Source organism: Piliocolobus tephrosceles, chromosome 5 (genome assembly GCF_002776525.5).
Source record: "Piliocolobus tephrosceles isolate RC106 chromosome 5, ASM277652v3, whole genome shotgun sequence".
NCBI classification, from domain to species: Eukaryota; Metazoa; Chordata; class Mammalia; order Primates; family Cercopithecidae; genus Piliocolobus; species Piliocolobus tephrosceles.
This window is the reverse complement of record NC_045438.1, coordinates 124,523,891-124,549,960: the sequence shown is the minus strand read 5'-3', so window position 1 is coordinate 124,549,960 and position 26,070 is coordinate 124,523,891. Positions and strand designations below refer to the sequence as shown.

The 26,070-nt window shown below is 56.3% G+C and overlaps 3 protein-coding genes across 6 annotated transcripts; 1 reads left to right on the top strand and 2 right to left on the bottom strand.

Moving 5' to 3' along the window:
* Positions 1-205: 205 nt before the first annotated feature.
* On the bottom strand, positions 206-4,098 carry SLC35B2 (solute carrier family 35 member B2). Of its 2 annotated transcripts, XM_023212929.2 has the most exons (4): positions 3,463-4,098; positions 2,758-2,951; positions 2,415-2,569; positions 206-1,737 (listed from the first exon to the last, which is right to left on the bottom strand). In XM_023212929.2, exons 1-4 carry the CDS (start codon positions 3,471-3,473, stop codon positions 799-801), a joined length of 1,299 nt encoding a protein of 432 aa, XP_023068697.1. In that variant the 5' UTR covers positions 3,474-4,098; the 3' UTR covers positions 206-798. The 2 variants fall into 2 exon arrangements, with proteins under 2 accessions (XP_023068697.1, XP_023068698.1); XM_023212930.1 differs by lacking the exons at positions 2,415-2,569; positions 3,463-4,098 and having other exon boundaries at positions 2,758-2,838.
* A 145-nt stretch (positions 4,099-4,243) lies between these two features.
* Positions 4,244-11,983, bottom strand: NFKBIE (NFKB inhibitor epsilon). Its single transcript, XM_023212915.2, has 6 exons — positions 11,341-11,983; positions 8,914-9,016; positions 7,982-8,204; positions 6,506-6,594; positions 6,099-6,338; positions 4,244-5,342 (listed from the first exon to the last, which is right to left on the bottom strand). The coding sequence occupies exons 1-6, from the start codon at positions 11,703-11,705 to the stop codon at positions 5,277-5,279; spliced, it is 1,086 nt and encodes a 361-aa protein (XP_023068683.2). The 5' UTR covers positions 11,706-11,983; the 3' UTR covers positions 4,244-5,276.
* Positions 11,984-14,684: 2,701 nt separating this feature from the next.
* TMEM151B (transmembrane protein 151B) lies at positions 14,685-25,526 on the top strand. 3 transcript variants are annotated; one of them, XM_023212940.1, is made up of 4 exons: positions 17,136-17,271; positions 17,812-18,012; positions 19,623-19,917; positions 21,494-25,526. In XM_023212940.1, exons 3-4 carry the CDS (start codon positions 19,645-19,647, stop codon positions 22,616-22,618), a joined length of 1,398 nt encoding a protein of 465 aa, XP_023068708.1. In that variant the 5' UTR covers positions 17,136-17,271; positions 17,812-18,012; positions 19,623-19,644; the 3' UTR covers positions 22,619-25,526. The 3 variants fall into 3 exon arrangements, with proteins under 3 accessions (XP_023068707.1, XP_023068708.1, XP_026311263.1); XM_026455478.1 differs by having other exon boundaries at positions 19,620-19,917; XM_023212939.2 differs by lacking the exon at positions 17,812-18,012 and having other exon boundaries at positions 14,685-17,271; positions 19,477-19,917.
* The last annotated feature ends 544 nt before the right edge of the window (positions 25,527-26,070 follow it).

The window sequence follows — 26,070 nt, the reverse complement described above, 5'->3', positions numbered from 1 at the left end:
AAGTGGATGTTATTCTTCCCTAGCTTCTCTATCCCCCCAGCTCTTGCTGTGTTCATGAGCACAGCAAGTTGAGCTGGTTTTGTAGCTAAGATACAGAATACCAGTGAGTCTTAAGAGTGCACACACTGAAGCTAAAGGCAGTTTTTCTGAAAAACTACCATATAATAATGCCTTTTCAGTCAACCAAAACACAGGACCAAGTCTATTGCAGTAATTTAATTTAATAAAATAAAATTATAAGAGCAAAAAGTTACATTTCTAAAGTACCAAAACCTACAACAGGCTCATGGAGTAGAGCCTAGGGATCCAGGAGCATAGGAGGTGGTGGTGCTGGGCAGGGTCTGCATCCCCTTTCCACAACACAGCACCATCTTCACTTCACCCTCCTGGGAAAGCAGCATTGGAGCCTACACCGCTTGTGCTTTTCTCACCAGGGTAAGAAACGCAGGTATTTGCAGAGAGGAGGGAGTCTGGAAGGCAGCAGAGCACAGCTAGGGCAAGACTTAAGGAAACTTCTGGGAGGGGTAACTGTGGAACCTACCTATGCCCTCTTGACCCCAAACTCCCCCTCACTGAGGACTGTCTCTACCCTGCGGCTCAGAATAAACTGCCTGCTGGAAGATGGGTGACTTAAGGCAAAAGGGAAGGCTGCCTCGTGGGCTCCCCACCCCCTGCTGCAGAGCTGGTCTATGATACTGAGAAAACACCTGCATTTTGCCCTTTGAGCCAGCTCTCTCGGGTTACAGGAGAGAATGGTGAGAAGACTATCTCACTTCACCCCTCAGGCCCTCTCCACCCTCAAACCTTCTGCACAGGAGACTCAACAGGCACAGCCTTCTTTCCCCGTTGCTTTAGACGGCCCCGCGCGTAGACTCTGAGCAGGAGGGCAGCAAAGACCACAGCCACTCCCAGCCCTCCCACCACAGTGACAGTGTGGCCATAGAGAAGGCAGGAAAGAAGGATGGCAAAGGCTTGGCGGAGGGTCATGATGATGGTGAAGACAGCAGCCCCGAACTGCCCAATGGTGTAAAAGATGAAGAGCTGGCCACATGCAGAGCAGATGGAGAGTAGCAGGGCATGGGCAGCAAACTCACTGTGTCGCCCCATGAAGCGGGTTCCCTCCAGGAGGGCCCCCTGTTCTAGCAGTGAGCCTACTGTGAAGAGGCAGGAGAAGAAATTGACCCCAAACATCATCTGCACCGATGACATCTTATAGGCAAATAGGGCATCCTGCCAGTTTGAGGTGAAGCTGTCAAAAGCAATATAACCTGCCAGTAAGATGAGGCCTGAGAGTGTGGTGGCCGGAGAGCTGCGGGGCTCTGGTCCGCTGGATAGCAGAAACATGCTGACCCCGATGGAGATGAGGGTGGCTGTCAGGTACTCCCAGTGTTCGTAGCTGCGCCGAGACACAAGCTTTCCCATCAGCATGACAGGGATCACCTTAGAGGCCTTGGCCAGCACCTGGGTGGGGAAGCTGACGAACTTAAGAGCTTCGTATTGGCACCAGCTGCTAAGCACATTGGACAGACTCGCAAAGGAGTACCGGTACATGGGTGCCCCATGCCGGGGCTGCTTGCAGAGGACACAGGAGAGGCCAGCCACAATCAGTGCCAGCACTCGGTTCATTAGCACCAGGAACTGCGAGTCTGTAAAGCGCTCACCCGGTGATGTGGCTGTGGCCCCATAGCTACGGGTCATCACTCTTTCCTGCAGCACACCCCAAGTCAGGTAAGACACCTGTTGGGGAAGGTAGAGGCAAAGGAGACAATAAGCAAGATAATGAAAGGGTAGACAAAAATTGACTTCTCCCTCTTCTTCAGGATGATGCCTAAGTGATTCAAAGGAAAATACACACTTTTTGGTTCCTCTGTAGAAGTTTCTTCTCCCAAGTCTGGATTCACCTTGCAGGGAATCAACTGTGTGTGAAAAACCCATTCAGGGAGGCAAGAACTCTCAGAATTGGGTATCTGTAGTTCAACATGATATTCAAGGTGGAACTAGTACCCACTACAAAATGCCATGGGGCCCGCATCTTAGCACTCCCTCACATGCAGTACTAGGGGAAAGCTGAATGGCTCCCCCACAATTTTATCAGTGGGTTTACAGTATGTGAGACACCAGTGCAGGAAGGAAGTATAATAACGGCACAGTAGAAATCACAGAGAATAGGGCAAGTCTTCTGCACCAGACATCTCGAAACAACAGCATGAACTTTCAGTACCAGTGCTGGAGAGAAGAGGAAAGAAAAGAGCATTTCCCCCAAACACCTCCAAGATGGAGGTGCAGTGTGTCCCTGGGAGCAGGACATGAAACACCAACTAGCAAAGCTCTGGGACTGGTAAAATGGAAACCTTCGCAGAATCCCTGCCCACCGGCATCCAACCCAGGAAGAGAGCCTGAGCCCACCTACCCACCTGGAGTCCTGTGGCACAGAAGAGCAGCTTCAGGGCCTGCCACATCGGGGTGGTCTCTGCCGCCTCTGTTCGGGGCGCCAGGGGAACCTCATCAGAGGCCTTGGGCTCATTGCCAAAGACACAAGCTTTCACCAGGGGAAAGCAGAGGCCCCTACCTGAAGAAAGCACACAAAGTCAAGCCTCAAATCTTCTCCGTAGCACTTCCTCTTCCCCAGAGCAGCCAGCCTGCCCTGCTGTCCGGCCTACCGTCGTCCCGCCCTCTCCAAGTCATATCCCGTTTGGACTGCTGGCCAAATACCCTCCTTCCCGACCTAGCTCACTTCCCCGCCCTTGCTTCACACACCGGTCTCCAGGTAGTTCTTCCGCCTGAAGTACTGCACCAGGAGGTAGCCAGGTACCATAAAGCTGGCATAGCCAGCAGCATTCACCAAAAATCGGAAGAACCATAGCTGGGTCCATGACTCCGGAGGGCCTTCGGGAGTCTCCCCACCCGCCCCTAGGGAGGGGAACGCAGCCAGCACCACCACTGCCCACCACCTGTAAGGAAAGCGGACATAAGCATTAGGGCGCAGTTATCCCCTCCGCCCTCCAGAGGGGACCACACTGGAGTAGTGCCCGGAGTCTCCTCCCCGCCCCCTCCGCTGCAGCTCCGGCCCGGACAAAGAGTGTCTCTCTCTCTCTCTCGAGGAGGGGCGAGGGGACGCCGGCGCTGGCCCGGCAGGGCTTCCTCCCTCCCCGGGGGTGGATCCGCCCTTCTGGCCACATAGGTCTCCTCTGTTCCCTCCAGCGCTAGCCCGCTGCTCAGGCCAGAGGCAGCGCCCCTTCCCCCACCCTCCCCTCCACGTTCCTAGGGCGTCAGGGTACCCTGCCCCTCCGCCCGAAGCTCCCCAAGGAGCACATAACCAAGCCGCACTCCCTATCCCCACTGGCTCCTATGCTGGCCGACGGCCGAGCAGCCGGGACCCCACCCGGCCCCCCGTGCAGATGTGCAGCAGTCACGTGGCCCGGGGGCTCGGTCACGTGAGCTCACCACTGCCCTAGCCCCCACCTGGCGTCCATAGTCCAGGCCGCGTGGGGTGGAGGGGGACCGGGGAATGCGAGTCCCCGGGCCGCGCGCCCACTGCGCTCCCTCCGCCGCCTCCAGGAGCGGCCAGCGAGCCAGCAGCCAGCGGAAGTGCCGCGCTCTTCCCGCCTCCCTCCCCGCGGTCCCCTCCGCCCCTACCGCGACCACGCAGCGCCCCGGGCCGCCGCCGGGCCACAGCGCCCCCGCGCGGCTCGGAGGCAGACGCGGCTCGGGTTCCGGCGAGCTGGGCTGCCCCCGGGCGCGCGGAGCCCCAGCCCTGAAGATGCGCCCGCCCGGCGCCTCCCCTGTGCTTCGTCATCGCCTTTGGCCTTCATAAGCGTCCCAGAGGTCATGGTGACCATTGCCATCTTGTGGACAGGACATTGAGACTCTGCATCCCAAGACCCTCCTCTGTGTTAATTCCCCCGTTTTCTGACGGGATGAAGGTGTCTCCGTCCTTTGTTGGCTGGATAGTAATTCTGTTCCCTCACTTCCCATGACTTTCGAGGCTCTACATGGCCTCGCCAGCGTTCCTCGCCCACTCACTCACCCGCTGTGAAGCCCAGCTGGCTTGCTCTCATTTCCTCTAATTCACAGGCCTTCCCCCAAATGCTCTGCCCCCATCCCTTTACTCATCCTTACATCCCAGTTGAGATGATACTCCTCAGGCGGGGGTTCCCGGACCACCCAAAGCATGACCCTCTACCAACTCCATCCTTTTCCTTCCCATTATTCTTTTCCCTTCATAGCACCCACTGCAACTTGTAAGGACATCTTTATTTGGATGCTTATGCTTTTAACGGCTGTCTCCCTCACTGGATGACTGGTCAGCGACTGTGCTGGTTTATTGCCCCACGCTCTTCATGCCAGCATAGGGCTGACCTAGCAGGACCCTCGAAGGTGAGGAATGGGAGGAAAAACGTAGAGTCAGCTCCCTTGTGCCCAGCCTCCCTGGGTTACCCTTGTCCCCAGGCTCCTCCAGATGGCAGCCCCCAGGGCAGTGGTGAGGGCTCCAGGGCCTGTGTCCTCTTTCTTCCTCCTCTCTATCCCTCATCATTTCCACAGCAAGGACAGGGTCTGTGCTGGACACAGAGAAAGGCCTAGGGACTACTGGCCTCTGACCCCACCCAGCAAGGTCCTACCATGCTCAGGGGACGATTTCCTTCTCTCTGCCTCCACGACAAAGTCACAGGGCAGGCCTGTCTAAAAAGCCCCAATGCACACAGACATGCATGCGCACAAAACAGCTCTAGAAGGGAAAAGCTTTTTTTAACATCTCTTGCCATTTTAGTGTCATGTTACTGAAAGTTCCTTCCCCAGTGGCTCAGTTCAGAACCTTCTCTGTGAAGTCTTTAAACAGCAGTGTTTAAGGGTCCTCAATAGCAATAAGATGGGACACCCCTCAGGGTTCTGCGTGCTCCTATTTCAGTCTCTTCTCACTCAGGAGAGTCCATGTTTCCCACTGGTTGGCAGTTTCAGCCTGACCCAACATGGGTAGAAACAAGAGCACCTCCCACTTTCAAGAGAGGCAAACAGACTTCACCCAGGATACCTGGGACTTTGGGGATCTTCCAAGAATCCTTGTCCACCTGGAAAGCTCTTCCTTCCAGACTGGCTGTCTCTCACTTGCAGTCCCTCCTCCTCAGCTCAGGACTGTACTGGCTGGCCCCAGGCTCTGGCGACAGCAGTCCCTAGGGCACCAGCAGAACACACAGCCTGGGCCCAAACTGCAGCAGTTATGACTCCGGCTTCCAAATGGAAAGAGATGGAGCCCCGAGGATCCCAGACCCTGCCTGGCTTCAGTCGGTACACAGCAGCAGTTTCCCTGAGATCTTCAGGTCATCAAAGGGCAAAAGGACAAGGGACTGAGAAGGAGAATGGAGAGAAGCAAGATCAGAGGACACAGGAAAAGGCAACTTGGGAAAGGGGACCCAGGGAAACCTGTCGGGCCACTCCCTCCCCACCAAATGACAGTTGAAGACCATCAGGGAACAAATCTTCATACAAATCCTCAAAATAGTGGCCCCTCTGGGCTTGGCAGAGCCCTGAGGACCTAGGCAAGCCTTCCTTTTCTAAGATAATGCCAGAATATCCAACTTAGGAGGGACCTTAGAGGTGATCCAGCCCATGGACCTGGAGTTGTTTGTTGTTGTGAGGGGTGGTGGAGGGGGTGCTGGGTACTCGTAGAACATTTAGGTTTCTTTTTTACACTGAACATTTAAAAATAGGAAAGACTGTACAGAAAATCTGGGTTTCACCTCCCAAAAAATTCCAAGACCAGGAAAAACTGGCCTACACTCCTGCTCTGTAAGCCTGTGCTCAAGCTGAGTACAGAGACCCTCAGGGATGGCTCTCTGGGTTCTTACAGGCCTCATTACACCATGGTCTCATACCTGGCCAACTTCACTGATTCACTTTAACTGCAAGGTCCCTGTGGGAGTCCAAATTTGGCTCCCTGGTCCTGACCAACTAAGGAAACAGGCTCAAGTTCCCATAGTTGGTCAGTGATAGAGTCCTGGTTATACCCCAGGACTCCTGACTCCCTGGCCCTTTCAGCTAATGACAGAACCTCTCTGCTGTGGGTGTGTGAGTCCCTGGAGAGCAAAGCATATGCCTCTTACTTCCTCAGTCAGGTCCTGGGGCGTCTCATCCTCCACGTTCCGCAGCAGGGAGTCAGCACCCGCCTTGCACAGAGTGGATGAGATGCCCATGAGGCCCCGGCCAGCTGCCAGGTGCAGAGGTGTGCACCCGTTCAGCATGCGGGCATCTACCTGGGCACCAGCCTGGAGCAGGAACTGTACCAGGCCCCGCTCTTGGGTTTCCACAGCCAGGTGCAGCGCTGTCTTCCCACTGGTGCCCTCCTGGGGAGGAATAAGGATGTCAGCCAAGGCCCTGAGAGGCAGTGTGCTGGGCCTGGGCTCTGGATAAGGAGGTGAATGCCACCACTTCTGACTGCTGGGCAGGGGCTTGGGGCTGTGTCAGGTGGGGGCAGGCCCTGGGCTGGGCAGTGCTTTGCTGGCTGCCTCACCTGCACGTCAATGTCAGCTCCATTCTGAAGCAGCAGTTCCATGAGTGGTTGGTTCTTCTGAAGGGTGGCAATGTGGAGACAAGCCAGACCTGGGATGGGGTGAGGGTGAGGGTGAGGGCTGCTGATCTGCATCCACCAACTCCCTCTCTTCTGGGACCTCCCTATCACTCAGCCCCAAGGGACTCACTGCCCACTCAATGTCTCTAATCACAAGACTGTTAAAATGCAAACCCCAAAACCCCCTCAAAAGTCTAAGGGGAAAGGAACTCAAAGTTTCCACCTTTTCAGAGTCATGTTATTGAAACTTTCATGCTTCAGGGGTCAGGCTGCTGAGTGACACCCCCAAAGAACACCCTCCTCATATACACAAATCACAACACACACACACACACACACACACAACCTGCCCTCAAGCCCAGAAAGCCACCTTTTCTGAAAAGCCACCTAAGATCCTCATGTCCCCAGCCCTTTCTCAGTGGCCACTTCCTTGTGTGCCCCCCTGGCCTTTTTGCTCTCCTTTCTGGTCTGGACACTCCTGACCCTTGCTTAGTAATAGACTAAATTACTAAAGTAATTTATAGAATTACATATATTCTATAAATGTAATAGAAAATTTACATTCTTCACCTCCTTCAAGGCCCTATTCAGATGTCATTGGCTCCATGAGGCCTTCCCGGACCACCATATTTAACAATCATATCAACTCTCCTACTCCCCACATTCCTTCCTCTCACTCTGCTCTACTTTTTACTACAGCACTTACTTCCTTTTAACATATTACATAGTTCACTTATATTTATTGCTCGTCTCAACCTTTCTCTATTTTGCACCCAGATGCAGGTGTAGCTCCCAAGATAATGTCTAGCACATAGAAAACCCTCAGTACATTTCTGTTGAATGAATGAATCAGGTCATCTAATCTCTATTAAGCTAACTATCTTTTTTTTTTTTTTTTTTTTTTTTTTGAGACAGAGTCTCTCTCTGTCACCCAGGCTGGAGTGCAGTGGCCCAATCTTGGCTGCAAGCTCCGCCTCCCGGCTTCATGCCATTCTCCTGCCTCAGCCTCCTGAGTAGCTGGGACTTCAGGTGCCCGTCACCATGTCCGGCTAATTTTTTGTATTATTAATAGAGACGGGGTTTCACCATGTTAGCCAGGATGGTCTCAGTCTCCTGACCTTGTGATCCGCCTGCCTTGGCCTCCCAAAGTGCTGGGATTACAGGCATGAGCCACTGTACCCGGCCCTTAAACTAAGTATCTTAAGGGCAAGATTTCGTTTTCTGCTCAGCACACAGTAGGTACTGGGTAAATTCAAAATCAAATCATCCATTCATTCATTTAGCAAAGATGTACGGAATATCTATGCGTTTAGAGTGGGAGGGGCACCAATGGATAAGCTGGGACCCTCCCTTCCCCAAGAGTGGGGTCCCTGTCTCCTATGCCCTCCTCATCCCACAGGCCCTTAAGACTGTCCACACCTTGCCAGTTTTGCAGCTGGAGGTCCAGAGAGTGAGATGTTCCTCTGCCTGGCTCTGGCCGCCCCTCCAGCAGGCAGCGGGCACAGGCCAGGTGCTGGCGCTGGCAGGCCACATGAAGGGCTGTGTCCCCATGCCGGTCCTGTAGTGCCCGGCTGGCCCCCTTTAGCACCAGTGCCCGAACTGCACCGGGTTGGTCCAGATGTACAGCCAGATGCAGTGCTGTCTGGAGGCACAAACAGAGGGTCATGGGGCCACTGCAGCATGCTCCCACCTCTGGGAACATGCCTGGCCTCAAGAATCACCAGCTGCCAGCATCTTCTTTGAAAGCAGCTTATTAAGGCCATAGCCTGTTCTTCCAAGGAAATACTACCAAGCCCTTCCCCTGTCACCCCCTCCCCTACCAAGCTCCTATGATCCCAATTCTGGAAGCAAGGTGAAGAAAGTAGCTCCCTGCTTTTCTTGTAAGTCACCTTAGCCCCGGGAGAAAGGACATGTGGGGGCAGAGTCTAGCCCCTCACCCCGTGGGGAAACCTCTGTCACCCCCAGAGGTTAGGCCGCAGGAGGAAAGAGAGGCACCAGGCAGTCTCTCCCTGGCAAAACTCTCTATTAAGGCTCCATTCAGATGTCATCTCCTCTGTAAACCTTCCCTGGCTGCTGCACACACACACTGGACCCTATAGCAGCTGGTATGTGTCTCTATCACAACTCTTGTCACCAGGCTGTGTATTTACCTGTTGATATGAGTCCCCCAGCCCAGGCTGCAAGCACCTCAGGGCAGAGACCATGTCTTACTTGTGTCTGTCTCCTCAGTTTCTAGCTCAGTGTCTGGCATATGGTTTCCTAAGTGAGCAGCCTTTGGACTGGTGTGGCTGCTGGGGATGGCTGCCAGGGCACAAACAGGTATCTAGGCACAACCCTCTCTCGCCACCAACCTGGTAAAGGTTATTTTGAATGTCCAGGACCTCCTGGGGCAGCAAAGCCAGGCAACAGAGCAGCACCGCTGGGGCCTCGTGAATCACTGCCAGGTGGACCAGCCTAGGGGAGCAGAGGCAGGGCTTAGCGTTAGGGCCCAGGCCAGAGGGAGTGGGTTGGGGTCTCGGGGTTAGAAGGAACACATCAAACTTTAACTAGCTACCCATAGGGTAGGTTCAGGAAGTGAGAGTGTGGGCCAGGAAGTGAGGGTTGGTGTGGGAAGCCAGGATCCTAGGGGTTGGAGCTCCAAGTTCCCACTGCTGGCCTTCAGGAGGGCCTTGGCTGGGTGGGCATGTGGGCAGGGTGCTGACAGGACAAGGGCCTTCCTGTCCAGCCTGCCCACACCCACTCCTCTTTGCCCTCAGGGCTCTGCCCGGCCAGCTGCAGCTCAAAGCCAAATTGAAAGCTGCCGAAGTAGTCCAGAGGGGGTTTCCAGGGCCGAGCACCCCACTACCCCAGCTCACAGGAAAGAAGGAGACAGATGCAGGGTCACCCCATACCCCCAAGCAACTCAATGTTATACATTCCAAGGGAGAGACACAGAAACTCTTGGAAGAGGAGCAAGGAGACAGTGCAGCATCCTGTCCTGCTGCCCTTCCCTGGGAGTCAAGAGACACCTCTCAGATAGCACAGACCAGGTTGGGCCTAACAAATGCCGTCCATTCCTGTGTGCACCTCCAAGAGGAGGTCTTTGTAGTGCAGAAAATGTATTTGTTGAGGGGGCCAAGAACCTTAATCTAGGGGTAATGGGGGTAGTTGGGAGGGGAAGTTCCAGTCTTGGGGTTTCCCCACATCAGGTGGGGAAAATGAAAGCCAGTGCTGGAGGGTCTAGGCCGGGACAGCTGCCTTGGGGCATTAGTGAGGGGGGTGGCTTGGCTAAAAGGCCCGTCTGGCCTGGGGAGGGGACTGCTTGGGGAGGAGGGCGGCAGGCTTCGGTGGCAGGCAGCAGGAGAGGCCCAGGAGAGTGACGGAGGGAGGGAGGAACTGCTCTGGAAATCCCCTAGGCCAGGGCCTGCTCTCTGGGTCACATTCTTGCAGCCACCTCCCTCTCTTCCCCAGTATCCCCTCCTCCCACTTCCTCCTCCCACTTCCATACCTCCCACAGCCCAGACACCTCCAATGGAGGGAGGAAAGTGCCCCTCCTCTCTGGGGACTCACTGGGAAGCCCGGACACTTCTCCCCTCCACACACACACCCAGTCTGGACACAACACCTGCTTCTAACTAGAGATGGAAAAGGCTGGGGCCGAGAGGCTAACAAAAGACGGCAGTGTCAAAAGTCCCCTCTCCTTGGATCAAAGGTCATCAGAGGTATCTTGCATGCAGCCCCCAAAACCTTGGGGTTCTGGACCTGAGGACTGGTGATCCAGGCAGAGTACAGAAAGGACTGGGCCACTCCTCTCCCGCCCACTGTGTGCACCAGCTATCTTTATCAATGGCCACCCAGGATTGGGACCCTGCATCTCCAAACAGCAGGTTAGGACAGCCACCTCCTGCTTCCCCTACTCCTATTTATATGAGCGCCCTTCATCAGGGATTCCAGCCCTCCCCAACTCTATTTCTCATCCCCAGATCCCAACCTTTCCCTCTGTCAATGTTTTCTTCTTCCTGGGGGGCTACATCCTCAACTGGCCAACCCATCACACACAACTGCCTTTTACTTCAGCTGCCCTCTGGCCCCCTCCCACAAAACTCCACCTGGGTATGGAGGAGGAAGGGTTAAGCGAGGGAGTAAGACACGACAGTTAGTGGGACTTGGGGTCTCTGGAGGTAGAGGATATCAGGGACGCTGACTCTAGCCCTCACTTCCCCTTTCTTAGCAGAGGAGGAAGTAAGCTGGGGCAGCCAGCCGCCTGTCTGTCTGCTGGGGCAAGAGTGCCCCAGCCTGGCTCACCCCCTCCTCCTGAGGACCAGCCCCAATCCTACACCCTGGTGGCACCCCCACGCCTAGCTTCCTGGCCCCTACTGGCAACCTGTAACTGGCACCTGTTGCTCCTGGAGACAGAGCATTCTGAGGTCAGGAACTGGGAATCCCAGATATTGAGCAAATAAGGATATCCCCTTCCCCAGCAAGAAGAAACAAAAAAACTGGACTCGGTCAGGGGAATTTTCTCTTCCTAAGGGGGGATTATTGGTAGATTTCCAAGATGCTGGCTGGGGTCCCTGAGTTAAGGGTCCTGCCAGCTCTGCCCACCCCGAAATGGGAGAACAGAGCTGATGCCATGGCCTGGCTGGACCTCAAAAGTTGGCTGAGAGTTAAGTCTGGAGTTTGGAAGAGTGAATGGGGACTTGAAGGATCCTCACGAGGGAGTGGGGGTGCTCGGCCTGTTGCGGCTCTTGGGCAGGCCCAGAGTTAGCATCCCGCTTCAGCCTAGCCCCCATACTCACGTGTCTCCGTCCTCAGAGATATAAGTGAGTGCTTCCAGCTGCTGAGGGCTCAGCGCCCCCACGTGGGGGAGTGGCGGGCGTGGGGCCGGGTCCTCAGCCTCGGGACCCCCCAGCAAGGACAGGGTCTCGGTGAGCGAGGAGGAGCCATAGGTGGAATCAGCCCGCTCCCCATCCGCGTCTTCCTTCTGCTGTGGTTCCTTGGCTGGCCCCGGAGGGTGGGTGCAGGGCTGGGGGCTGCCGTCCGAGGGCCCGGAGGCGGGAGCCGAGGTGGGCTCGGGTAGGGAGCGCAGAGAGCGCAGAGACTCAATACCAGAGTCGTACTGGCTCTCGTCCGCCTCGTCCGGCCCCTTCCGCGCCTCCGACATGCCCGCGGCGCTGGCCCGCGGGGGCCTGGTCTAAGCGGGATCCGGCTACGGGCTCTGCCGCGCCGCCTTTCCGGGTTGCAGGTCCGCTTGGCAGAGCGGGCGCCCGGCCCGTGGCGGCCTCCTTCCCGGGCTGTGGGGCTCCGAGGGGCCGGCGCACAGCAAGGACAAGGTTCGGAGCGCTGGCCGGGTCCACCCAGCGGTTACTGTGGGCAGCCGAACCGCCCAAGCGGGTCCTCCTCCTCGCCCCGCCCCTCCGGACCAACAGGGTCGCTGCACGCCGGATGGCCCCGCCCCCTCCCCGCCCCCGGCGGGCGCTTCCGGAAAGAGGCCCCGCCCCTCCGGAATCCCCCTTCCCGGGCTCTGCGTAGGCTTGGAGTCTGTGGTTCCCGGGCCTTGACTCACTCCTTCGTTGATTCATTCACTCATTCATTCATTCACTGTTTCCCCCTTCCTCCTTCACTCATTAGTTCCACGCATGTACTGTTTCCTTCTGTCACGTCTATTTCTTAATTCATTTGTTTTATTTTTATTTTTTATTTTTTCGAGACCAAGTCTTGATCTGTTGTCCAGGCTGGAGTGCAGTGATGCGATCTCGGCTCACTGCAACCTCCGCCTCCTGGGTTCAAGCGGTTCTCCTGCCTCAGCCTCCCGGGTAACTGGGACTACAAGTAGAGACGGGGGTCTCGCCACGTTGCCCAGGCTGGTCTCGAACTCCTGGGTTCAAGCAATCTGGCTGCCTCGGACTCCCAAAGTGCTGGGATTACAGGCTGCGAGCCACTGGGCATGGACCATTCATTTGTTTTAAAAGAAATATCTATTAATTGTCTGTACAAGCTGGCATCTTTGGGGGAGGGCATGTAGGTGATGGGTTGGGGAAGCACTGCTTCCCATCCCCTGCCCATTTATCTCAATTTCTCTTGCTTTCTCATCTTTCCCTATCAGTGCCCAGGAGTATTGGTAGGGAAAGGGGACTCCCATTATCTTTAAAGGAGCAGTTCTTCTGGGTCTTCGAAGATGGTCTCTTGTGTCAACGTCTTACATCACATGGAATTGGGCATGAAAACTTTTTTTGGAAAGAGCGTCTTCTCATGGAGACTGTTGTCTAAAAAGCAAAGTGGTTATGGGGTTTCTTCTTCCTCCAAGGGTGAAACCCTGGCCTTAGGTAGTTACAGTTTCTGGTCAACCCCAGTAGTCAAGGAAGTGGGGTCAGATTGGGGAGGCCCCAGACATGCTGGGTTGCACTCTGCTCAGGTCCCCAACACAGCCCCAATCTTAGTACGAAAACATTTTTCCTCTTTTGCTGTCCCTGGGCCTAGGAAGGCCGTGGGAGAACCCCACTACAAGTGAGCCCTAAGCCCATGCCCCATGATTTACTCCCTTGTTCCTCCCCACTACTCCAAGTGCTATCAGCCTAGCGCCAGCAATGCCCTTACAGGGTTATCCCCAAGGAAACATGTAGCTTTTCCATCTCCAGCATTGGGGAAAGGAAGGTGGATGAGTGTAGGTAGCAACGTTTTGCAGGGGAGAGGCCAGCTTTCCCACTGCCCTTCCCCTGCAACCTCATTTTATTCATCCATCATTCACCCACTTGTTAAACATGTATGGAAGATCTCCTGTAATGTCTGACTTTGTTCTTTCTATTGGAAGCAAAACTGACTATCACAGTAATAACCCATAACCACCCCCCTATGACCAACAAAAAAAATCCCATGGTCCTAAAAAAGCTCCTTGGCAATTACAGCTCAGAGTGGTTGCGATAAGACAGAACTGAGAACAGGGTGTTGTGGGGGCACACAGTGGGGCCAGCTACTCAGTGGGGTGAGAGGTAAGGAATGTTCCATTTGAACTGAGAATGGGAAGGGAAGAGAGATAGGGAGAGGAGAAGGACCTAGTCTCTAGGGGGTGATTGGAGACAGAAGAGTTGGGGGAGGGCTGAGGGGAGAAGATGGCCCACTGTTCTTCAACCCCATGTAGGACCAGAGTGGGAAGGATGTGATGAGCATGAAGCCCAGTGAGGAGCCACGAGGGGAAAGGCCCGGCAAATTGAAGCATCTCCTTCCCTTGGGTCAGCATGATTTCAGATGTTCTCAGTCTCCTCCCCTGACATGTTCCTCTCCAGTCCTCAAAGGCTGCAGCAAAAGTATAGTAATAAACTCCAGACCCAGACCAACTGGGTTCAAAATTTGGCTGAGCGCAGTGGCTCATGCCTGTAATCACACCTATAAACTTTGGAAGGCTGAGGTAGGTGGATCATTTGAGGTCAGGAGTTCGAGACTGGCCTGGCCAACATGGTGAAACCTTGTCTCTACCAAAAATACAAAAATTAGCTGGGCCTGGTGGCACATGCCTGTAATTAATCGCAGCTACTTGGGAGGCTGAGGTAGGAGAATCACTTCAACCTGGGAGGTGGAGGTTACAGTGAGCTGAGATCGTGCCACTGCTCTCCAGCCTGGGCAACAGAGTGAGACTCAGTCAAAAAACAGAAATAAAACCAAAAAAACCTCTACAAAATCTGACACTATCATCCACATTTTAATGCTAGGAAACTGAGGCCCAGAGAGGCGAGTTGGCTTGCTCAAGGTAAAATAGAAAGTGCAGAGATGGCTTCTGATGTAATCCAAAACTTTTATATATTTTTTAGTGAAAGCTTCTTTTCTTTATCAAGATGTAAACCACATAGGGTGGGAGTGTCTGAGCCCTCTGCAAGGACGTAAGGACTCACGAGTGTGCAAGGACCTCCTTTTTAGTCATACAGAGTCTGAATTTAAGGAAAAACCCACTCAACTCAGCCAGGTGTTTGGCCCTGAGCCATAACAGGTGTGTGGCAGTCCCTTTTATGGCCACATGAGGTCAGCATTGAGTCACCCACTGGCCCCAGTACCAGAGCTTGCACTCTTGACAGGAATCCTTTCCAACACTCCAGAAATGGGGAGAGGGACCATAGCAGTGTTATCTGAAAGCGTGACTTGGGGACTTTGACTTAGGCCACAGCATGGTTAGGGACCTGACCTCGTCTCCGCAGCTCCAGTCTTCTGTGAGGCTGGGCCTCTGGTCTTTCTCTCGGTTGTTTTCTGGTTCCCTTTGTGCCCCCACTCCCCCCCTCCACCCACCCCAGCTAGGCTCATCTTCAGGAAACAGGCCTGGTTTCCATGGTGACCAGCCGGTCAGCTGGCTCCTTCCACCGCCCCCTCCTCCTTCACCCCCCTTTCCTGTAGCTTCCAGGGAAGGGTACTGTGTGTGAATGGAGAAGGCAGGTGTAGCCTTTTGTCTCTTGGGAGCTCTAGGGCTGGCCAAAAGAGCTAAACTGTCCCTCCTCCAAAGCCCTTTGAAGTGGAGACAGGAAGGCAGTGGGGGTGAGTGTCAAGAGGAAGATTATAGTGCCTAAATGGGGAGCACGAGAGGATCCTCTGTGGGTTTGGAAAGGCCAAGGTTAGGGGCTCTGCTCTCTGTGGGCAGTGAGGACTGAATTGCGTGGAAGGGGCTGAAACTGGAACAAGATGGGCTGGAGTTAGCTGTGAGGCCAGCTTCCCAAAAAGCATGGGCGGGAGATGCTGGAATGAGTCACCAAGTGAGATTCTGCCTCTGCCAAAGAAGTGAACAAGACCCCCGCCTCTTCTGGACAGCCATCTTCCTCTGGGCAGGGAGAATGGACCCATCAACCTGGAGAGGGCCATGCAGGCTGGATAGCTCTAAGCAATAGGTGGACAGAGAGCCACCTTCACCTGCCTGGAAAGGGAAGAGCAGTAAAACGAAGACAGGGCCAGGACTGTACGAGAGGGGTGGGAACAGTGGCTGTTCCCAATAAGGGGAAGGAACATTCTGGGCAGATCAGTGTGCTTGTACCCTATCCCCCAAAATCAGACATCGAGGCTTTGCCCCAAACTAACTTCCTACCCACAAATATTCCCCATAGACTTTTGAGTGGGAAAGATCTGAATTCTAGGACTAGCTCTGTGAGTGCTAGCAGGTGACCTTGAGTAAGCCATTCACTCTCCCTCCGCCTTGGTTCCCTATGAGTAATTGGGGAGAACAGTTACTGTATGTCAAAGACTCTAATGACACATAGTAGGATTCCACAGTAACTGTGTATGCGCAAGATTGATCATGCATGGCTTTTATTACATTCTTCATAATGGTTGGTTTTCGTGTTCTTTTCTCCCCATTAGACTTTGTGCTCCTTGAGGGAAGGAAACTGTGTTTCACTTCTGTACTGGTCACACAATAGGTACCCAACACCTGTTTACTGAATGGAGACATCCAGGAATGAATGAATGAATGAATGAATGAATGAATGAATGAATGAATGAATAAATGTCAGGGTCCTTCCTGCTGTGCCAGGGAATGCAGGGAAGAATGTGGGATGGCCTGAAAGGATAGCCTGCTTGCAGTGGCTCAGCCTGGCCTGCTTCCTACACCCACAAGTGGGAGCCTTAGAAATTGTCCAGTCAAATTCCTCACTGCACAGATGAAGAAATTCAGGCTCAGAGAGAGGAAGGCACTTGCCCAAGGTCGTATAACTCCTTAATGACAGAGACAGAATTGAGAATTAGAACTCAGGTTTCCTGCCCTCCAGCGTAGGGCATTGCACACACTTCACTGCTTCTCTGGAGCTGCTCTTTTAGGGAAGGAAGATGGTTCAGTGAAGGCCGGTTCCAATGTCCTCCCTCTGCCCTCTGTTAGTCCTTTACCATCTCTAGCTTCAATCTCTTCCCTTTCACCTTATTCCATTCCTCTCGAAGTCTAGCTTCTGCCTTAACCCTTCACCATGCAACTGGGAGTAATGATCTTCCCTAGGGTTCCAAGGATCAATTTCCTCTCCCCACTCCTGTGCCCCAGGAACTTGGGGGAACCAGAGATGTGTGCGTGTTTGGGGGTGCTGTTGGTTGAACCTCGGGGACACAGTCCACGGAGAACAGATGGAGAGGAGTTGCGGCATAGATTCTCCCAAGATGGGAGTGCGGGAGGGAGGTGCAGTGAGCAGGGCTGGGAGCGGGGAAGGGGTGTGGGGAGTCCCTGTTGCTTTACCCCTTCGGGGGGTGGTTATTAGGTAGGCTTGGGAAGGCGGAGTTTGGGGGGCTGGGGGCGGGGCTCTGCTGCGCTGGGAGGAAGGGGGGGCGCGCTGGCTCCAGCTCGGCTCAGACAAAAGGCGGCGGCGGGAGCGGGCGGGAGGCGGAGCGGCGCCGCGAGGGCCTCAAGGTGACACCCGCCCCCGGCCCCGGCCCCCCCGGCCCGGCCCCCCCAGCCTGCCTCCCACCCCCAACCCCCAGCCCCTTACTCCCGGTGCCCTTTCCGGGCCCCCTCCCCCCGGCGGGGGGTGGGGAGCAGCGAGGGCCCCGCCCCCTCCCGTCCTCTCCCCAGGGCCCGCGCAGGATGCCCCCGGCCCCTGGCAGCCCCCCGGGAGGTCCTGAGCTCGACGCGCCCCCTCTACGCCATGTCCCCCCCTGGCTCGGCTGCGGGAGAGAGCGCCGCCGGCGGCGGCGGCGGCGGTGGCGGCCCCGGAGTCCCGGAGGAGCTCACGGCGGCTGCGGCAGCGGCGGCGGCGGACGAGGGCCCCGCCCGAGAGGAGGTGAGAGTCGAGGGCGCCCCTTCCCCGAGCGCGGCCGCAGCCTGGGCCCCCCATCCCCCATCGCACGCGGCCCCCGCCGGTTCCGCCGCAGCGCGGCCGGCGCCCCGCACCCCGAGCCGGCAGCTGCAGCCGCAGTCCGCGCCGCCGCCCCCACCCGGCGGTCGGCGGTGCCGGGGAAGGGGCCGCGCCGGGGGCGGGGCTCAGGGGTCCCGGGCAGGGGGAGGGGCCTAGGGGCGGAGCCTCGCGGACCCTGGGCTTATGAGAGAGGGGGCTAGGCTCTACCGGGGTGGGGACGGTGGCAGGGATCCTGTCTCACAGAGGGGGATGCTACCTTGAAGGCCAGGAAGGGAGACTTGTAGGGGCTACAGAACGAGCAGGGTACCATGGGGAAGTGGTGGTGTTATCTGATCTGGGACCCTAAGGAGGTCAGATGTGTACGGGGCGGGGGGATTCCCCCTGTGGTCATTAGGAGTGTGTGTGTGCGGGGGGCGGGGGGTGTGCACCTCTCACGAGGCTCCTGCTGCTTCCTCATATCCCTAGTTGGGGTCACTAGTCCTCAGTCCTCTGAACCTGAAGACAAAGAGACGGAGGAAAGTACCAGGAGCACCCCCACTCCAGCCTCCCATGCACACTTGTGCACACGCATGCACCCTGCACTAGGGCAGAGGCACACAAGCGGGGATAGGCCTGCAGGTGAAGCCCCTTTCAGAGGTACCCACATGGGGACAAGCGCACAACCAGGTAGGCACACGAAGGGGCCCATATGTTCATACCTCCTAAGGACAAGGCTCCTGGAAAGGCACATGTACCCTAACCTCCTTATCCACATGTACTGTGTGCTATCTCCTAGCTCGCCTAACTATCCATACTTCTAGATCCAGGACTCTATGACTATTACTGTACCTTCTTTTCCACTCTTTTCCTCTCTTCCCTGGCTGGCCTCTAGGTCAGACCTGAGGAATTGAGGGGATAAGTCAGGATCCCAGCAGGAGGCTGTATGTGTGTGTGTGTGTGTGTGTGTGTGTGTGTGTGTGTGTGTGTGTGTGGTGGGGGGATGGGTTCCTAAAGCTAGAAAGCAGAGAGGAGGGGTGGGAAAACAGAGGCCACTACAATAAATCAAACTCAACACTCAATTAGGATGTGGCTGCTGGGGGCCAGCACCATGGTAGGCACCTAGGATGCAAAAAGAATGAAGCGTGGGTCCTCAGGAGTACCCAATCTAGTGGGGAGCCCAACATGTAAACAAATCCTGGGCCAACCCTGGGACAGAATGTGCCAAGTGCTTTAACAGACAGGCTCCAGGAGAGTACCAAAAATCATTTCTCTTGACAAATTGCTGGGCTTCAAACGTCGTCCTCGCTACCCTGGTCCTACATCCCCTATGCCTGTCCTCTCCTCAGCCACATGCCTCTGCCCTTCTGGATACCTCCTCCTGGACTGCCTGCCGCTCAGGGACCCCAGCCCCCTCCTTCCCATCCTAGGACAAAGGGAAGGATGTCAGGGCACAGGAGGGAGACTCACAGGGGAACCAGGGTCCAGAACATGGGGAATGAGACAGGGCCTGGGGTTCTCTGGAGGCCCTTCTCCAAAGGAGGTGTTAGGCTAATTGTGGGGGTTAGGGAGGTGGATGGGTCGGAGGGGAGCAGCTCCTCTAGAACCTAGGACTGAAACAAATCTGGAAGTGAGGGCCCCACTTGTTAAGTGGGGAGGTGATGTCAGTGGGTCCCTCCCCCTTTTCTAGAGGACCTGGAAGGGGTCTGGGCTGGGGACCTGCCTTCGCTGATGCCTGTCTGTCTGTCCTCCCCTGTCTTCCCTGTCCACACCTTCTCCTGTTTCATTGCCGTCTTTATGTCTGTCTCTGGACGCTCTCTGGGTACCATCCTATCCATCTGTGTTTGCTGCCTGGGCCTCCATCTCTGGCTCTGATCCTTCTCTGCCTCCTGGGGTGTCTCTCTCTGCACTTGCCTGTACTGGCATTCTGGTCCCCTTTCCTATCCTCATGGCTCGCTCTGTGTCACTTCCATTTCTACCTCTGGCCCCTGACTCCCATCTTGGTCTCACCTTTTCTCTCCACATCCTTGTTCTCTTTGCTTGTTATTTCTGGTGCTGGGCTCTGCCCCTCCATCCCTGCATCCATCTCTGTGCTGGGTCCTGCCTGCTCTCACTTCCCACTCATCTCGGCCCCCTCCCTGCCCACCTGAGCAGCAGCGTCCCATCCAGCCCTCTTTCACCAAGTCCCTCTGCCGTGAGTCCCACTGGAAGTGCCTCCTGCTCTCGCTGCTCATGTACGGCTGCCTGGGGGCAGTGGCCTGGTGCCACGTCACCACAGTGACGCGCCTCACCTTCAGCAGCGCCTACCAGGGCAACAGCCTCATGTACCATGACAGCCCCTGCTCCAACGGCTATGTCTACATCCCCCTGGCCTTCCTGCTCATGTTGTACGCCGTCTACCTGGTGGAGTGTTGGCACTGCCAAGCCCGCCATGAGCTGCAGCACCGTGTTGATGTGAGCAGTGTGCGGGAGCGTGTGGGCCGCATGCAGCAAGCCACACCCTGCATCTGGTGGAAGGCCATCAGCTACCACTATGTCCGCCGCACCCGCCAGGTCACCAGATACCGCAACGGAGATGCCTATACCACCACCCAGGTGAGGAGCTTGTGGGGAGTGCAAGACATTCAACATGGGAGGTGGCACTTGGCCCTGCCTTACTCCCTCCCCACCTCCCTGGGGGGAAGGTGGGAGGAGCACAAGGCAGTGAGCTCCCATGAGCATTGCAACAGCAGGGCAATAGCAACAACCATAGTCATAACAGCAAACAACGACCAGGAGCCAGGCTCTGCTCTAAGTATTTTACGCACATCAAATCATTTATTTAACCCTCATAACAACCCTATGAGGTAGGTAGGTATTCCCATTTTGCAGATGAGGAAACTGAGGCCTGGAGAGTTTAAGTAACGTGTCTAAGGTCAAATAGGCAGTATGTGGTGGAGATGAGACTTGAACTCAAGCAGTCTGGCTCCAGGATCTGTATACTATTTAGTGCTTAATGGGTCTATTTTGTGATTAATGGCAGAGTGTGTTGGCTCAGGCCTGTAACCTCAGCACTTTGGTGAGGCAGGAGGATCTCTTGAGCCAGGAGTTTGAGACCAGCCTGCCTCGTGGCAACATAGTAACACCCCATCTCTAGAAATAATAAAAAGAAGTAGCTGGTGTGGTGGTATGCACCTGTAGTCCCAGCTACTCAGGAAACTGAGGTGGGAAAATCATTTGAACCTGGGCAGTTGAGGCTGTAGTGAGCTGTGATCACCACAGTGCAAGACCCCATCTCAAAAAAAAAAAAAAAAGAAAGAAAAAGAAAAAAAAATTAGTGCTTAATGGTTGGAGATGGCTTCACATGCCCAATATCATAGCATGCTCTACCTGTTCAGTGAGGTGACTGCTACCGAGTTCTCTTTCACAGGTATGGACACCTAAACTCAGTGACTTGTCTAAAGTCTGCTGCTCTTAAGTGGTAGTGCTAGGCTCAATCCCAGCTTCCTGGATCTCAAGTTCAAGGGTCTAAGAAGAGGTGGGTGTAGGAAGTCTCACTGGGGGTGGGCAGGTCAATCAGCACTTTGTGGACTCGTCAGGATGACACATATTGGAGTCCTGGAGGAGACGTGCCCAGATGTAGGCCATCTGTCTTAGCATAAGGATCAACAGACAGAAGCCTGGGGCCGGTGAGAAGCAGGAAGGAGGCTGAGTGGTAGCTATAGCCTGAACAGGAAGGCTAGAGACAGAGGGGTTCTTTAGGGAGTGCTTCTGGGGAACCCATTTGGAAACACAATTGTAAAAGGGAAGAAAGAAGAAGAGAAGGCTGTTTGTGGTGATGCTGGAGCACTCTGGAAAACAGAGGCAGTGGCAAATGGATCAGGCAAGCCAGAGGGGCAGTTCGTGGCCAGGGCCTGACCCCTAGAGGATGCAGGGTTTAGTTAGAATTTAAACATGCACAGGTAGGGCTGGTTCTAGTCTGGTCCTCACGTCTGATTACGCAGAGGGCGTCCGTTGCTCTGCAACTCAGACGGAAAGATCCTAACCAGCTCCAGCTGGCACCTAAACCAAGACAGACTTAGGGTCCGACCGGGCAACCAGAGCAGCGATGGGGCGGGCGAGGGTGAGTGGGCAGAAGCGGGCACCGCTGACGGGCTCCTCGCGACCCCGCCGCCTGCCCCCTGCGCCGCAGGTCTACCACGAACGTGTCAACACGCACGTGGCGGAGGCCGAGTTCGACTACGCGCGCTGCGGCGTCCGCGACGTGTCCAAGACGCTGGTGGGGCTGGAGGGCGCGCCGGCCACGCGGCTGCGCTTCACCAAGTGCTTCAGTTTCGCCAGCGTGGAGGCCGAGAACGCGTACCTGTGCCAGCGCGCGCGCTTCTTCGCAGAGAACGAGGGCCTGGACGACTACATGGAGGCACGCGAGGGCATGCACCTCAAGAACGTGGACTTCCGTGAGTTCATGGTGGCTTTCCCGGACCCGGCCCGGCCGCCCTGGTACGCCTGCTCCTCGGCCTTCTGGGCCGCGGCGCTGCTCACGCTGTCGTGGCCGCTGCGTGTGCTGGCAGAGTACCGCACGGCTTACGCACACTACCACGTGGAGAAGCTCTTTGGCCTGGAGGGCCCGGGGTCGGCCAGTAGCGCGGGCGGCGGCCTCAGCCCCAGCGACGAGCTGCTGCCCCCGCTCACCCACCGCCTGCCGCGGGTCAACACAGTGGACAGCACGGAGCTCGAGTGGCACATCCGCTCCAACCAGCAGCTGGTGCCCAGCTACTCTGAGGCGGTGCTTATGGACCTGGCGGGGCTCGGGACGCGCTGCGGCGGGGCGAGCGGCGGCTACGCGCCCTCGTGCCGCTACGGCGGGGTAGGCGGCCCGGGCGCGGCGGGCGTGGCTCCCTACCGGCGCAGCTGCGAGCACTGCCAGCGCGCCGTCAGCAGCTCGTCCATCTTCTCGCGCAGCGCTCTGAGCATCTGCGCCAGCCCGCGGGCCGGCCCGGGCCCCGGTGGGGGCGCGGGCTGCGGGGGCAGCCGCTTCTCCCTCGGCCGACTCTACGGCTCCCGGCGCAGCTGCCTGTGGCGCAGCCGCAGCGGGAGCGTCAACGAGGCCAGCTGCCCCACGGAGCAGACGCGGCTGTCCAGCCAGGCCAGCATGGGGGACGACGAGGACGACGACGAGGAGGAGGCCGGGCCGCCGCCACCCTACCACGACGCCCTCTACTTTCCGGTCCTCATCGTCCACCGGCAGGAGGGGTGTCTGGGCCACAACCACCGGCCGCTGCACCGCCACGGCTCCTGCGTAGAGACCTCACTGTGACCTCCGTCCCCGGCGTGGCCCGCGCCGCCCTCCCGCCTGCCCCTCGCCGGACTATGCTCCCTGTACGACGCGGGGCGAGTCACCACGGTGACTGAGGCCGCGCGGGGGGCAGGGAAAGGGAGGTGAGGACCGCAAGACAGACCCGGATGGGACCGAGACCCCTGTTGTCCCTGTACATAAAGAGACCGATGGGTGGGAGGGGGTCGGCTGCTCCCCGAGATCCCCCTGGCAGAGTCATTCTTCCAGCCCCACCCCTGAGTTCCTAAAGGGACACCTCCCTCCTGTCCAGCCCTTCAACAGATCTTCGGACTGTTAGATGACAACCGTGCTGTGGGCCCCGCGTTGGGCCTTGTCTGAAGGGAGAGGTCCTGGCGTGCAGCTGGGAGATTTAGAGGCTGTGGAGAAGGGAACTTGGGGTTTTCCTTCCTCCGTAGCCTCACTCCCCTGGGGCCTCTCTCTATGGAGGGAGCGGTGGTTTGGTGACCAGCAGGCTGGATTCCAACTAGCTAATGCATTTAGCGGGTCTGAGGCTGGGGCCAGGTGTCAGCCCCAAGCCTCCATCCAACACCGTGGAAATGTTGCTCTCCTCTTCTTGGCGCTGACCCCAAGATTGGGATTTCCCTTCTGCCGCTCCTTCCGCTGTTGTTTATCTAACTGGGCCCCCACTCCAGGTCCAGAGGGTCTGTGCTCACCGCACAGACGGCACTCATCTCCCACTCCCTGGTCCTGCAGAGCTGTTGCCAGGGTGCAGTGGGGAGGAGAGTGAAATGTGGAGGACTGTGTACCTCAGTCCTTTCTCTAAACTCCGCAGCCTCCCAGCAGGGGCCTCCTCATCTGGGTTCTGGGTGTGTACTCCCTTTAGAGAGTGTGAGATACACCTGGGCGGGCGGCACTTGTTAAAGCTGGCCAGGGCGAGTGACTAAGGGGAGAGAGCATGACGTAGACCTGGGTGACAACGGGGACCTCTGGAAGCGGGTGGGAGTAAGAGAGGAGAGGGCAGTGGAGGGTGGAGGAAAGGACTTCCAAAGGTGGAGTGTCTGTGGGGGCGGCTTTTGCCTCCCTAAACCTGTGCAGAGGAGTGGAGCGTGCTTCTCCCTCAAACACATCTCTGGGGGGCTGAGGACGTTGTCACAAGTCCCAACTGGAGAAATAACTCAATTCCAATGGCAGGGTCAGAGGCAAGCATTCTCTAAATCTTGCCCAACCCTTCCATCCTCTCCTATCCTATGAGCTGAAGCCCTGCTGTGTGTCCCAGGGTCTTCAAAGGGGCATCCTGCCACCACCCCAGGGCGCTGGCCCCACATCCTGTTCCCCTAAAGCTCTGACACCGCCTTCTCTCCCTGTGCTCACCCCACCACCTCCACCCCAATGTGCTTCAGTGTGCATGTCTGTGAACAGCCCTCCTGCCTTCCCAACTCCCCTGGCTAAAGTCTCCCCAGCAGATTTAGTGCCCAGGGATTGAGCTCACATTTCAGGCTAGAGAGGATAACCCTCGGGCCACCCACATCTCTCACCCCTGATGCTTCTTACTTCGCCTGAGCCATCAGAACTCTTCCTTCCCCTCCTTCAGCCCCTCTCATCTTCCTCCAGCCCAGCCAGGCCTGCACCACCAACTGTGTGGCCTCCACCTATGCAACATCACTTCTGGCTCCCCTTCCCTTCTTCCTAGGGAGAGGGGCCCAAATTGTGGGGATACCATGGCCCATGGCTTCTAAAGGGTTTAGCTTTACTTTCAGATAGAGATGGCTGAGTGAGGAGGGAGAAGAGGCTAGAGAGAGAGAGGCTTGGGCAGGGGAAACAGCTGCCCACCAGGTTTCCCTGGCAGCAGTGCCCACCTGCCTATCAGCACTGAACCTGCCTGGACCCCGAGTCTGTGCTCCTTGGGGGCCTGGCATTTGGAGCACCCTTCTTTCCTCTGAATGGACATCTGTGAGGTACAGGTGGTGAGCTGTGGCCTCAGGCTCCATTTCTTAGCCAGCTGGCACCCGGATGTCATGCTCTGTGTGGGGACAGCCTGGCCACCTCAGGGCTCCAGGGGAGGAGGAACATGGCTCCTCCTCCCTCAGGCCTGTTCCTGAGACAGAGCCTGGTCTCAGAAGAGGGGAAGGGGGACCTCTATTATTATTTTTGCCTGTATTGACCATTTCTGCCTAGGTTGTCTCAGACAGCCTCATCTCCCACACACGCACAGACTTAGAGAGAAACCAATTCTTTGGTCTATTTTCTTGGTAGCTTTATTGATTGCCAGGGAAAACAAAAACCAGAAAATTAATCTCTAAAATTAAACTTTACACTGAATGTTCTTGTTTCTCTAATTAGAACCTCTGCTAGCAGCTGTGGCTATACACACACACACACCCTCACACCTACACGTTTGCACTCCGGAACTGTCAGAGGGTGTCAGGCACAGACAGACTCTAGGTTGCCTAGACAGGCATACACATGTAGTCACTCCCAAGCCCCCTTTGGTGCTCTGCTTAGCGTCTGCTTAGTGGAAGGAGTCCTTGGAGACCAGGCACTCCTGGATTGGGGTTGTAGCCCATGACCTGCCCTTTGGGGACACAGTTCTGGAGGCTCTGGGCCAATAAATCAGCCTGAGGAGGATGGGGAATGGCGCTCAGCCTGAATCAGTCAGCTAGGTCTCTTGTGGCCCTGGGGGCTGATGTGATTCCTGTAGGTGTGGCCCCAGGGTGGACAGCTACAGAGTGATGGGGACTCATGGAGGGCACCTGGAAGGCTCCATGTGGCCTGGGGACAAGGGCTTGTGGGGTGGGCTGGGCCTGGCTGGGGAGAAGACAGGTCTCTGTCAATTGGGTGCATCACACTGTGGCCTTTTTGTCGTGGATTTAAGCGCAAAGATTGTACAAATCAAACTGGTGGATAATAAAGTTGTGGACGACTCACTGACTTCCTGTCCCAGTGTGGCACTTCTTTCCCTCCCTCCCAGGGAAGCTCTCTGGGGTGGGTGGCAGGAATCGTGTCATCCTTCCCTGGAAGTCATCATCTACAGCTGCCTCCCCAGAGGAGGCCACTGGGTCTGAGTCTCTGGTGTCATTTCGTTGTCCCCTTCCCTGGTTGGGGGTTGGGGAAATAGGGGATGGCGTGGCCTATAGAACTGGATCACCTAAAGCAGAGTCAAGCAACAGGGAAATGCATCTACAGGGGTGAGGGTGGCAAAGAGAGCCAGACATAGCTCTGCTGTAGCCAGTGTGTGTGTGTGTGTGTTTGAAGATCAAGGATCTGTTTGGTAGAGAAGAAAATGGTGGGGAGGGGAGTCAGGGAGGCAGGCAGCCCCCATGGGAGACTGGCAGGCACAGTCCCTCAGACACCTCTCTGACTTCCCTATTCCTGGAAGAAGTTGGTCATTTGTGGGGGTCCAGTAATATCCTTTCCCTGGGCACAGGGGCTGGGTTCCTACTGCATACCCTTTCTTCCCCCATTCCAGTCTCCCT

Coding starts and splice junctions, on each gene's coding strand:
- SLC35B2 (XM_023212929.2), bottom strand. Junction 2,570..2,757: donor GAAGAACTACCTGGAGACCG/GTGTGTGAAGCA, acceptor TGCTTTCTTCAG/GTAGGGGCCTCTGCTTTCCC. Junction 1,738..2,414: donor TCTGTGCCACAGGACTCCAG/GTGGGTAGGTGG, acceptor CTTCCCCAACAG/GTGTCTTACCTGACTTGGGG.
- NFKBIE (XM_023212915.2), bottom strand. CDS start 11,705: ATGTCGGAGGCGCGGAAGGGGCCGGACGAGGCGGACGAGAGCCAGTAC. Junction 8,205..8,913: donor TTCAAAATAACCTTTACCAG/GTTGGTGGCGAG, acceptor TTGTGCCTCCAG/ACAGCACTGCATCTGGCTGT. Junction 5,343..6,098: donor CCCAGGACCTGACTGAGGAA/GTAAGAGGCATA, acceptor TCTCCTTCTCAG/TCCCTTGTCCTTTTGCCCTT.
- TMEM151B (XM_023212939.2), top strand. CDS start 17,137: ATGTCCCCCCCTGGCTCGGCTGCGGGAGAGAGCGCCGCCGGCGGCGGC. Junction 17,272..19,476: donor AGGGCCCCGCCCGAGAGGAG/GTGAGAGTCGAG, acceptor CCACCTGAGCAG/CAGCGTCCCATCCAGCCCTC. Junction 19,918..21,493: donor ATGCCTATACCACCACCCAG/GTGAGGAGCTTG, acceptor CCTGCGCCGCAG/GTCTACCACGAACGTGTCAA.